We start from the raw sequence: 13,369 nt of genomic DNA on the forward strand, positions 1-13,369 counted from the left end.
TTCCAGAGTTGTGATACTTCTGATTTGAGAGGGGAGTTAATACAGTTGGAGAGATTTATCTATTGATCTGGGGACTTTCACAGCTGCACTCAGAGAGAACATACTGGGGAGTTCAAATACTGAGGCAATATGGGAAGAGCTCAATAATAAGACAGATACAATCACTGATGGGTTTTATTAAACATCCCCAGTGGTCATCAGGAGATAAAGGAACTAATATGTCAGCAAATTCTGGAAAGATGCCAAAGCAGAATGCTTGTTGTAGTGGGTAATTTTAACTTTCCCTGTGTTGCTGATAACCTAACATATTCTGCCCCGTTCTTCCTTACTGCAAAAATATTTTAGGTATCTCCGATGGCGGGATGTGTTCTTTGAAAAATGTGTGTGATGTGTGAACTAGAGGAGAGGCCATACTGCTTTCGGTATTGGATGTAAGCCTCCAAGATGCTTGGGTTTCAGTGGTTGAACCTTTTGGAAACAGTGAACACAGTGTTCCAAAGCGGATGAAAGTCAGCGATGTGGAACTTGAGGAGAGATGTTGTAAATTTAATTTGAAGGGGAGAGATAAGGTTTATGTTGCTGAAATAGAAACATAGAAACAAATAAAACCTACAGCACAATACTGGCCCTTCGACCCACAAAGCTGTGCCGAACACGTCCCTACTTAGAAGTACCTAGGCTTTACCCATAGCCCACTGTTTTTCTAAGGTTTGTGTAGCCATCCAGGAGTCTCTTAAAATACCCTATCGTTTCCACCTCCACCACCGCTGCCGGCACCCCACTCCACGCACACCACTATGCGTTAAAAAATAACTACCCCTGACATCTCTCTGTACCTACTTCTAAGCACCTTTAAACTATGCCCTCTCGTGCTAGCCATTTTAGCCCCGGGGGAAAAGCCTCTGACTATCCACACATTGAATGCCTCTCATCATCCTGTACACCTCTATCGAGGTCACCTCTCATCCTCCATCGCTCCAAGGAGAAAAGGCCGAGTTCACTCAACCTATTCTCATAAGGCATGCTCTCCAACCCAGGCAACATCCTTGTAAATCTCCTCTGCACCCTTTCTATGGTTTTCACTTCCTTCCTGTAGTTAGGCGACCAGAACTGAGCACAGTACTTCAAGTGGGGTCTGACCAGGGCCCCATATAGCTGCAACATTACCTCTTGGCTTTTAAACTCAATCCCACTGTTACTGAGGGCCAATGCACCGTATGCCTTCTTAACCATTGAGTCAACCTGCGTAGCAGCTTTGAGTGTCCTATAGACTCGGACCCCAAGATCCCTCTGATCCTCCACACTGCCAAGTGTGAGATGTGCAGTACTGGGTGTGGGGAAGGCAGATAAGAGGCAAAGGGTTAGACTGGTAGCAGCTGTTATTGGGCAAATCCCCATCTGGCAGGTGGGGTCGATTAAATATCAGCTGATCAGGATTTAGGTCCGGCATGTTTCAAAGGGGATTAAATTCAACGATGGCAGCATCTGTGGATCTTGATGGGAGATGTTGTAAATTTAGTCTGAAAGGGAGAGATGAGGTTAATGATGCTGAAATGAGACACTGAGTTGTGGGGAATGAAGAGGGATGTCAAAGATATAGATCAGTTGCAGATGCGGAAGAGGAAATATCAGATGGGGTTTAATCCAGAGAAGTGTGAGCCGTTACAATTCAGGAGATCAAATGTATGGGGGATATACAGAGTAAAGGTCACGACCCTCACATCATTCATGTCCAGAGGGATCTTGATGTCCATATCCATAGCTACTTGAATGTGAAACTTCATGTCGCAGCTGCATAAAACTTCAGTTTGGCTGCACTTGGAGTATTGGTGCAATCCAGTCCCCCATTACAGGAAAGGTGTGTGAAGGCCTCAGTCGGTGCTGAAGAGATATGCCACTCACATCCTAGGTTAGTTTAGATAAGCTTTGAGGAGTGCCGAGACGATCTTGGATTATTTTATCTTAAGTGTGAAGGGTTGAAGGGAGACCATATATTGGGTTATAAAATTGAGAGCTGAAGATAGTCAGAGTGTTTCCGGTGTAGATATATTAGATAATAGAGGTTATTGATTTGCAATGAAATGGGGGAAACATGTGCAGTACATTTTCTTTTCACACAGAGTGGCCTGCAATATGCTGCCAGGGGTGGTGATGCAAACAGATGTTAGAGACTTAGAGAGACATATCAACATTCAGGGAATGGGAGAATAATTACTACCAGAGGCACGTGGGATGAATTTAATGTGGCATCATGCTGGCACCAACATTGTGGGCCGAAAGGCCTACTCCTGTGCTGTTCTATGTTCTATGCAGGTCCTGTGACAGTTGAAATCCTGAACCATCTGCTATCGAATTTCCTCGGTCTCTGCTCTCTTATTCACCTCCTGACCTGTAATCAGCATGGTTTTCAAACTTGTATTTCAAATCATAGACCAGGAGCATCTCCCCTTTCTCCCATTTCCACATGCGTTAACTGACCTGTACTCACATCTACACTCCCGTCCTTCTACAGCGGTGCTGCAGAGGGCAGGCCAACATGCTGCGTAACTGTGGCCAACTGGAAGGCTGTACAACGGGGAGTCAAAACTGCCCAATGCATCACCGGCACCCTCTGTCTACCTTCCATCAGGGACATGTATACAGAAAGGCTCCGGAAAAGGGCCAGCAGCGTCAGGAAGGATCCCACCTATCCTGCCTCAGGGCTGTTTGCCCCTCTCCCATGAGGGAGGAAGGATCCCACCTATCCTGCCTATGGGCTGTTTGCCCCTCTCCCCTGAGGGAGGAAGGATCCCACCTATCCTGTCTATGGGCTGTTTGCCCCTCTCCCCTGAGGGAGGAAGGATCCCACCTATCCTGTCTATGGGCTGTTTGCCCCTCTCCCCTGAGGGAGGAAGGATCCCACCTATCCTGTCTATGGGCTGTTTGTCCCTCTCCCCTGAGGGAGGAAGGATCCCACCTATCCTGCCTATGGGCTGTTTGCCCCGTCCCATGAGGGAGGAAGGATCCCACCTATCCTGTCTATGGGCTGTTTGTCCCTCTCCCATGAGGGAGGAAGGATCCCACCTATCCTGCCTATGGGCTGTTTGTCCCTCTCCCATGAGGGAGGAAGGATCCCACCTATCCTGCCTACGGGCTGTTTTCTCCTCTCCCATGAGAGAGGAAGCTACGTAGCATCCACAGCAGGACCACCAGACTCAAAATCAGTTACTTTCCTCAAGCAGTAAGACTCATCAACATTGATTAAGCCACACCTACACAACTAACAATCCCCACCCCATCATCAGAACGATTTTACAATTGTCTGTCAGAACAACCTGAGGTCAGAGTGACTCCTGTATCGTATATATTTATATTTGCTGTGTTTCTCATCGTGTACTTTATCTCAGTTTTTGTGCTACATCAGATCCGGAATAACAATTAATCCCTTCTCCTTTACACTTGTGCATCTTCAATCTTGAATCTGTTGAGTATTTACAACACATACTCTTTCAGAGACACGAGACTGCAGATCTGCCGTTTCAGACCATTTTCCGCAGGAACTCAGTGAGCTGAGCAGCATCTGTGATGATGGAAGGCTGGGGGAGGGGGGGCTGTGTGGATTGTCTCTGTTTTCTGTCAAATGCTGACTGTCTCAATCTCCTGATCAAGGCATTGACATTTTCTCCCCCAACAACCCTCCCAGAGTGCACGTGCTGATCAACATCTACTTCTTTGCATTTTGAATCACTGACGGTGGGAGGGGAGGGGAAGCTGTCATTCCCTGGCCCGTTCCTTTGCCAGAATGCCCACTACCCTTTTCTCCATCTCCATACGCCACATCAACATTGGACTTTCAAAGTTCTTCCATAGGAACAATGACAGCTGTGACAGTAGTGGGAGATGTCCAGCACGGGACAGTCGGGGGTCAGTAAACTACCAGGGAAATATTCACCTTCACAGCACAGTTAATTGTGAAATATGATACTCAGTGTTTATTTAGACCGCGCCTCCTTGTCCAGTTCGGGGTCTGTTAATCGAATTTGCTTTACTTTACGAAATATCCATTGATGAACTGAATTACTGCAATAGCTTTGAACTAACGCTTGTCTACTTAAATACTGAGTTCTAAGTTGAGGCATCTAACAGTTTGTCTGCTGTCTGTTCCCATGGAAGGTGTTCAACAGAAACACAAGGAGACTCTGCGGGCACAAACTGAAACACTGAGAATGAACACGATCCTCATGAGGGAGAAGGTGAAGATTTTCCAGCTGGTTGATCGATACGCTGAGCTCACGGTCATTTCTACTGTTCGAGATCGGAGACTGGTGGAACATGAGCTGCTGGCAAGAGGCAAAGACCACGAGGAATGGAGACAGAAACATCTCTGTGGACACCTGGAAAAGATCCGGACGGATCAGCTGTTCCAGAGCAGTTTTTCCCGAAGTTACTCCAAATCTGGGAGTTCGGCAGCAGTGGCCGGAGTCCCGGGGATTGGGAAAACAACAATGGTACAAAAGATTGTTTATGACTGGGCCACAGGGAAAATATGCCAACAGTTCCAGTTTGTCTTCAGTTTCAAATTCCGGGATTTAAACACCATTAACTGCAGAATAAACCTGAGAGAACTGATTCTGGATCAGTATCCTTACTTTGGGAATTTCCTGAGAGAGGTCTGGAAGAACCCAAAGGGGTTGCTGTTTCTATTCGATGGTTTGGATGAATCCAAGCACAAAATCGATTTTGCTGACAGTCGGAGAGATACAGAACCCAAGCACCAGTGCCCAGATCCCGAGTGGTGGTGTGAAGTGTCTGACATTGTGTACAGTTTAATCCAGGGCAAGCTGCTCCCAGGGTGTTCAGTGCTGGTGACCACCCGCCCCACTGCGTTACATTTATTGGAAAAGGCGGATATCAGTGTCTGGGCTGAAATCCTGGGATTTGTTGCTGAAGAAAGGAAGGGATATTTCATCAAACATTTTGAAGATCAGACAGTGGCAACATCTGTTTTCAAACACGTGAAGGAGAACGAGATCCTGTACACCATGAGCTACAACCCCTCCTACTGCTGGATCCTCGCTCTGGCACTGGGCCCCTTCTTCATACAAAGAGTCAGGGACCCACAGCGAGTTCCCAAGACCATCAGCCAACTGTACTCCTACTATATTTACAACATCCTGAAAAACCACGGCCGTGAGATTGAGAACCCCCGTGATGTGTTACTTAGGGTTGGTCAGATGGCCTTCAGAGGAGTGTCTGAGAGGAAGATTGTGTTTACAGGTGGAGATTTGATCAAGTTCAATCTGCAGCCTTCCCAGTTCCTGTCCGGATTCCTGATGGAGATTTTGGAGAGAGAGGATTCTGCCCGGAGCGTGGTGTACACATTCCCACATCTCACCATCCAAGAGTTTGTAGCTGCAGTCGCACAATTCCTGAATCCACATCCCGGGGATATCCTGAAATTCCTCACCGAAGTCCACAGCACGACAGATGGGCGATTTGAGGTATTTCTCCGTTTTGTTGCTGGTCTCTCCAACCCAATGACAGCTCGGGGCCTGGAGGAGTTTCTGGGTCCATTTCCTCATCAAACGACCTGCCGGGTGATTGACTGGGTGAAGGAGGAGGTTAAACGCCAGAGTGGAAACACATGGAGTGAAGCTGGTAAAAGGAGCCTCTTGAACACATTGCACTACCTGTTTGAGTCTCAGAATCGTGGACTGGCTCAGGCCGCACTGGGATCTGTGGAAACACTTTCATTCAGTGGAATGACACTGACCCCGATTGACTGCGCGGTCCTGTCTCATGTCATCGGACTCTGTGATACAATAAAACACCTCAACCTGCAGCAGTGTCACATTCAGTGTGAAGGAATCGAACGTCTGGGACCCGGGCTGCACAAGTGCCAGGAGTTGAGGTAACTTGATTTATCTCTCACTCTGAACTGTGAAACTGTTCTATTGTGTTGTTTCAATGCTAAAGAATTTGATTAAAACTGTAGTCAATCAGACACTAAAAGAACTGTGTCAAATGACCAGCAGACTGGTCAGTAATTCCCCAAGGATGGGAGGGTTCTTTGGTTCCTTGTAAAGGGATGTTGGAGACTTCATCAGATCAGTGAACAACTGCCATTGGTTTAATGGTAGTAATCATAGGAATGGCCGTGTTTCTCGCTGCCTGTGACACGTCCATTGACAATATTCCTTCTCACTGTTACTGACACCCAGACCGGCACTGACTGCAGCAGGTGGGTCGGAGATTAACACCCCCTTCCCGGTGAGGGACAAGAGACCGTCAGCAGACTGTCCCAGTGAGAAGGAAAGAAATACCACTGTGAGATTGTCCTCCCCTGCCCTTCCCCGTGTGTGACTATCACCATCAGTCCACCTGTGTGACTGTGCTCACTACCAGATACTCAGACACCATGGGCGCATCTCCCCTCCCGAATGTGGGAATCAGTTCAGACCCATCCGTCCCTTGCAATCTATTTCTGCATCCACTCGTCTTGTGTGATTTTCTTTCCCCATCGATATCCTCTTGTGGGTCCTCTCATCCTCATCCCCCTTCCTCCTGCAGGATCAGTCTTCCGAGCACTTTTCCTCACGTGGGGTCTGTTCTATCATCTGCAATCGACATTTGCTCATTCATAGATGTTCCTCACTGTGGAACTTCCTCCCACCCTTCAACCCCGCCTTTCCGACTCTCTCACGACAGGCGCAAGCACGAGGAAATCTGCAGATGTTGCAAATTCAAACAACACACACAAAATACTTTTGGAACACAGCAGGCCAGGCAGCATCTATAGGGAGAAGAGCTGTCGACATTTCGGGACGAGTCCTGATGAAGGGTCTCAGCCCGAAACGTCGACAGCACTTCCCCATATCGATGATGCCTGGCCTGCTGTCTTCCATCAGCATTTTGTGTGTGTTGTCTCCCACATCAGGAACTGTTTTCTAACCATTGGGGAATGAGACAGAATTTACAGGGTCACACCGACAGTCTAAATTACTGACATTCGGTGAATACCCTGAGCTGGACAGTGAGGGACTATGACAGTGATGGGAACTCCGATCAGTGATTTACTGAAGGGTTTAATGTTTCCTGAAATATCCGAGTGAGAGAAATTCCTTCAGACCCACGGATTCAATCACTTTGTTCATCAATTTGTCTGTTTATGTTTAGACTTGGGGAGAATGAACTGGGAGATTCAGGAGTGAACCTGGTGTCTGTGGCTCTGAGGAACCCGGAGTGTAAAATACAGAAACTGGAGTAAGTACCAGACTGTGGGAGATTGTGTTTACAGTCACTGGGTGTCTGACACTGGACATGAATGTGATCAGTAATTGTGTTACTGATAAACACTGGGGATTTGTACCGTCTCCTTTCTCTCTGTGTCCTTCACCCTCACTCTCTCTCATCTCCAGGCTGGGCAATATCGGTATCACAGATTCTGGTGCCGAGGATCTCGCCTCCGCTCTCAGTACAAACCCATCACTGACCGAGCTGGACCTGAATGGTAATAAACTGGGAGATTTAGGAGTGAAACTGGTGTCTGCGGCTCTGAGGAACCCGGAGTGTAAAATACAGAAACTGTGGTAAGTACCAGACTGTGGGAGATTGTGTTTACACTCACTGGGTGTCTGACACTGAACATTAATGTGATCAGTAATTGTGTTACTGATAAACACTGGGGATTTGTACCGTCTCCTGTCTCTCTGTGTCCTTCACCCTCACTCTCTCTCATCTCCAGGCTGAGTAAGGTCGGTCTCACAGATTCCGGTGCCGAGGATCTCGCCTCCGCTCTCAGTACAAACCCATCACTGACGGAGCTGGACCTGAGTGATAATGAACTGGGAGATTCTGGAGTGAAACTGGTGTCTGCGGCTCTGAGGAACCCGGAGTGTAAAATACAGAAACTGTGGTAAGTACCAGACTGTGGGAGATTGTGTTTACAGTCACTGCATGTCTGACACTGAATATTTATGTGATCAGGAATTGTGTTACCGATAACCACAGGGGATTTGTACCGTGTCCTGTCTCTCTGTGTCCTTCACCCTTACTCTCTCTCATCTCCAGGCTGAACAATGTTGGTCTCACAGATTCTGGTGCCGAGGATCTTGTCTCCGCTCTCAGTACAAACCCATCACTGACGGTGCTGAGCCTGAATGCAAACTCATTCACAGACCGATCTGTCCCCGCTCTCCGCCGTCTAATACTGACCCTCCCGAGTCTGGAGTGGATCGGGTGAGCGTTTGTATTAATGTTCAACGTGATAAAATATCAGCGGATCCGAGCGTTTTCTGGTGATATTTCTCTGCGAGTGTGTTGAAACATTAACCCCAGTGCACTGCTATTGACACTGTTGTGTAATCTGTTTATTTCAGTTTTATTCTCCCATCTGTTTCAGGCTCTATGCAAATCGATTCAGTGAGACCGGGGAGAAGGAACTGGAGTCTCTGCTGGGAGTCAGACCCGGACTGAAAGTGGACCTGCGAACATCTGAATATGTGAACATCCCCACCTGCGGGAATGGGACACTTTGCCTGATTCCCCGACCTCCCTTTAACTCGCGCCCTCCCATTTAATGGCCGCGCGTCAGGTGTAATTCCCAACGTTCAGACCGTTTCTGCAGTGACTATTTCTGCATCCTGTCCAGCAGCGCAGCTTCTGCCGGACGTTCACGTTCGAGACCCCACCCCCACCTCATGTGAAACTCCGGGGAATTACATAGACAGGAAGAGCCCTGGGTGGGATTATCCGGGGAGAGAATTATTTTACTCCCTCTGCTGAGGATGGTGCATTCTGCTGTCCGGCCAACATAATGATGTTAAATTGACAAATCACTCGGCAGTGACGCTGGATCTGCAGCGATCCCGGACACGGCCCTGAAGTGTGATTTTATAATAATCGGTTCCCCGATGCAGAGTGACGGTGAGAAACGGGACTGATTATTCAAACTGTCACTCGTTGTCGCCGGTCAGTTAATTGTGTGTGACTGTGAGTGAGTCGGGAGCAGCTTATTTATTCCCGCACGTCAGCAGCTCACACATTGTTTAATTTACATTTGTCATGATGAAATCAATAAACCGCTGTAACTTCCTGTCCTGGTGCCGGACTCGAGTTTTATTTGAGGTTTCTGCTGCCCCCCGCACCCTGTGCACTGCAACAGTGGGTCGGAGCTCCTCACACTGACACAGTAGCGTCTCAGCTCCAGGCTGAGGGAGATCGGACTGGCAGAGTCTGGGTGCCCAGGATCTCATCTCCAACCAACCCCCTTCCTGCATCCCGCAGACGGTTAGTATAGACTGCAATATCAGACGTGATTCCACCGAGGTCTGGAGTACGAGATGGAATACTGGCGTAAAATACGGTTTGAGTCTCCTTCCGCACCGTCCCATCATACACTCCCGGAGTCAGACACAGTGTGAAGTTCCCTCCATACGGTCCCATTACAGACTCCCGGGTTCAGACAGAGAGTGAAGCTCCATCCGCACTGTCCAATCTCGCACTCTCGTGCTCAGTGTCTCTGTGGCGTGAGATGTATCAGTTAAGTTGTGGTTGGAATTGTGGCACAGGGACATACCCCGTCCCACACACGAGTTGTATCTGTGTATGCGAGGTTAGAGAGACGGGGAGTGATACAAGGTGCTGGAAAGGGTGGGATGGGCACAAACGGACAGAGGTATACAGGTGGATAGTAGAAGGCGAGCGGTTGACAATCACATTCGACTTCTATGACGGAGAAGTAGACCAGGATGAAATCGAAGATGAGGATAATTTGGCAAAAACTTGACCCTAACTCTTGCAGTCCTCTCTCACCGTCCGCTCTCCTAACGGGACGCTGTCCCTTCCCGTCCACTCACAGAGGCCTCGCTCTCAATCAAAGGCCAACTTTTCTCATTTATTTCCACCATCCGCATTCCTAACGGGACGGACCACTACCCTTTCGTTCCCATTGTCCGAGCACTTTCCACACTCTCAATAGACCCCACCCCTTCCCATTCACTGGACTCATCTGCATTCCTAACGGGAGGCACCCTCCTGCTAATTCGCTTCCATCGTCCGAACATTCCAACTGGCGCCACGCCTTCCCATTCACTCTCATCGCTCATCCTCCCAATGGACTCCATCCCTTCCCATTCACTTCCACTGGGGCCCAACCATTCTCGTTCACTCTCAATGAGACCCACTTATTCCCATTCACCCCGATGGGACCCAGCACTACCCATTCACTCTCAATGGGACCCAGCCCTTCCAATTCACTCCCAAAGGGAAGCAGCCCTTCCCGTTCACTCCCAATGGGACCCAGCCCTTCCCATTCACTCCCAATGGGACCCAGCCCTTCCCGCTCAATACTAATGGGGCCCAGCCCTTCCCGCTCAATACCAATGGGGTCCAGCCCTCCTCGTTCACTCCCAAAGGGAATCGGCCTTTTCCGTTCACTCCCAAAGGAAAGCAGCATTCCCGTTGACACCCAATGGAACCCAGTCCTTCCCAGTCCCTCCCAATGGGACCCACCCTTTCCCATTCACTTCGCCTATCCGCATTCCTAACGGGTGCACACATACCCATTCGCTCCGTTCGTCCGAACATTCCAAATGGACCCCTTTCCCTCTCATCGCCCAACCTCCTAATGGACCGCATCCCTTCCCAATGGGACCCAGACCTTTCCATTCACTCCCATTATCTGCCTCCCAATGGGACTCCTTCCAGTTCATTTCCAACGGATATGTGAACCTGGAAACTGGCGGGGACGTCTGAATTCCGAGTTTGACAGATCTCGGAGCGGAATTTAGGGAATTTGACGAGAACGTCGATGGTTTATTAGTTACATGAAAAGTCGATGGTCGTGTGGATGTTGACGACTTTGTAACACTGACGAGGTTCTAACTTCTGGCGGAGACGGTGGATATGACCGGGCTTCATAACCACTACTCCTTCCTGAAGATGGCGGGGTCGGGTGAGAGAGGGCTGGGAGACGTTTATTGTTTCCGTGTCCCCACGCCGGTTGATTCATTGCGCCCGGTTCCCGGTGTCCACATAGCACCTAAAAAGTTATACAGGGCACGGTTTCCGGATTCCATGTCCCAAACTAGGAATTTTGCCAGACACGGTTCCCGATCTCTGTCTCCACACCGAGAGTTTTACCGCGCCCGGCGTCGCGTCTCTGTATCGACACCGGGAATATTACCGCACACGTTTCCTGGTGTCTCCTCTCTCTACGACACTCGGAGTGATGACGCACAGGATCCGGAGATGAGGATGTCGCATCGGTCTCTATTGTTTGCGATTGATAGATAGATAGATAGATAGATAGATAGATAGATAGATAGATAGATAGATAGATAGATAGATAGATAGATAGATAGATAGATACTTTATTTATCCCCATGGGGAAATTCAACTTTTTTTCCAATGTCCCATACACTTGTTGTAGCAAAACTAATTACATACAATACTTAACTCAGTAAAAAATATGATATGCATCTAAATCACTATCTCAAAAAGCATTAATAATAGCTTTTAAAAAGTTCTTAAGTCCTGGCGGTTGAATTGTAAAGCCTAATGGCATTGGGGAGTATTGACCTCTTCATCCTGTCTGAGGAGCATTGCATCGATAGTAACCTGTCGCTGAAACTGCTTTATTTATAATATAAATAATATATTTATTATTTGTGATAAACAATCTACGCAATCGAGTGGAGGGTGGTCGAGAGTGTCTGTCCTGCGAGGGGCTCCTGATTGAAAATGGTGAATAGGGAGGGAGCGACAGAAGGATTTAGAATGGTTACCAGGGAGGGAGTGAAAGGTTGACTGAAAATGGTCTCCAGGGAGAAAGTGATGGGCCTGAGTGACAATGGGCGCCAGGGAGGGGGCGATGGGCGGAATTAAGATGGCCGTGGTCACCTTGTTTCTCAGGGCCGGCAGGGAGGGAGTGATACACTGACAAGAGAGTGGGAGTGACAGGCAGAGTTAAAATGACCGGCAGGGTGGGGATGACGCACTGATTGAAAATTATCACCAGGGAGAGAGTTCTGTGCTGATAAACAATAGGACTCTGGATGAAAGCCAGAATATAAAATTATCACCAGTGAGGGAGTGACGCGTGCATTAAAAATGGTCTCCAGGGTGGGAGGGATGTTCTGAGAGAAAATGGACGACAGGACGGGAGGAACACACGGACATGTCGGAGGGAGTGGCGGCCCGACCTGAAATAGTCCCTGAGTCCTTGGTCACAATGGCCGCCAGGGAGAGAGTGATGGACAGAATTCAAATGGCCAACAGGGAGGGAGAGACGCAACGGGTAAAATGGCCGAAATGGAGACTGTGAGAATAGAGAGGGGGTAATGGGTCGATGTAGAATGATCTAATGGGAAAGAGTGGCAATATGACATAAAATGGCCGCTGCTTCGCCTAAAATGTCTGACGGAGCAGTTTAGGGTTAGTGATACCTTGTTTAACGTAGCCGCCGGGAAGAGAGGGCGTGAGTAGCCGATTGAAAACGGCCGTCACCATCGTTAATTTTGTTGAGGAAAATGGAGCGATGTGGTGACTGAAGGAGACCCTGTTCGGCCGGGTTGAAACGGGACCAAGGAGGCGGAGATGTGGTGACGGAAGGAGACCCCGCTCGGCCGGGTTGAAACGGGAGCAAGGAGGGAGAGATGTGGTGACTGAAGGAGACCCCGGTCGGCCGGGTTGAAACAGGACAAAGGAGGGAGCGACGCCTCGGTTAAAGTGAGCGGCAGAGAAGGAGTGAAGGACACGTTGACTTCAAATGGCCGACGCTTCACTTGAAATGGCCGCTGGGGAGGGAGTGACGGCTTTGGTAGAAGTGAGCACAAGAGAGGGAGGGTCGCGCTGATTTAAAATGGGCGAATCCTTGGTTAATGTGGCCGCCAGGGATGGAGTGAGACACTGACTTACAATGGCCACTGTCACACACAGAATCTATGGCGAAGGAACATGCGGTGCCCATGGATACAATCCCGGGATCGAGTGTGTTATTGATTGTAATAACAGTATTTTAATTTGTTTTTTATATCATCTTGGGTATGTATATATGTTTTAATTCTAATAATTTTGTCATTGAATAAACTAATGTATATATCACAGATATTAACACATATATACATGTGGGTTTTGGGGAGGAGAGGTGAGTGGTTTGGGAGGAAGAGGAGTGATGGGACGAGAAGTGGCTGGTGAGCGTGGCGAAGTCACTGACTCAATAGGGGACGAAAAGGGGAGGGGCGGAAGTTCCTGTCACAAAGTGGTGGCCGACATGGAGAAGTTAGAGACGGGGTGAGGAGGAGTGAAACGACAGGAAGGGAACGGGAGTGATGGGGCGGGGAGGGAGGGGAAGTGCCGGGATGGGGAGGGAGGGGGAGTAATGGAACTG

The 13,369-nt window shown here is 48.8% G+C and overlaps 1 protein-coding gene and 1 pseudogene across 1 annotated transcript in view; both read left to right on the forward strand.

The window, feature by feature from the left end:
* The window catches only part of LOC140721246 (NACHT, LRR and PYD domains-containing protein 3-like), a 29,928-nt gene extending 20,846 nt beyond the window's left edge, over positions 1–9,082 (forward strand). Inside the window, exons 6-11 of the mRNA XM_073036095.1 lie at positions 4,153–5,890; positions 7,156–7,242; positions 7,398–7,568; positions 7,724–7,894; positions 8,050–8,217; positions 8,381–9,082. Of these exons, the coding sequence (XP_072892196.1) occupies positions 4,153–5,890; positions 7,156–7,242; positions 7,398–7,568; positions 7,724–7,894; positions 8,050–8,217; positions 8,381–8,558 (2,513 nt within the window). The 3' untranslated portion in view covers positions 8,559–9,082. The remainder of the gene's footprint in view (positions 1–4,152; positions 5,891–7,155; positions 7,243–7,397; positions 7,569–7,723; positions 7,895–8,049; positions 8,218–8,380) is intronic.
* LOC140721279 (N-acetyllactosaminide beta-1,3-N-acetylglucosaminyltransferase 3 pseudogene) overlaps positions 1–13,369 on the forward strand; it is a 418,101-nt pseudogene that overhangs the window by 39,397 nt on the left and 365,335 nt on the right.

The sequence above is a fragment of the Hemitrygon akajei genome, unplaced genomic scaffold (assembly GCF_048418815.1).
Source record: "Hemitrygon akajei unplaced genomic scaffold, sHemAka1.3 Scf000053, whole genome shotgun sequence".
Classification (NCBI taxonomy): Eukaryota; Metazoa; Chordata; class Chondrichthyes; order Myliobatiformes; family Dasyatidae; genus Hemitrygon; species Hemitrygon akajei.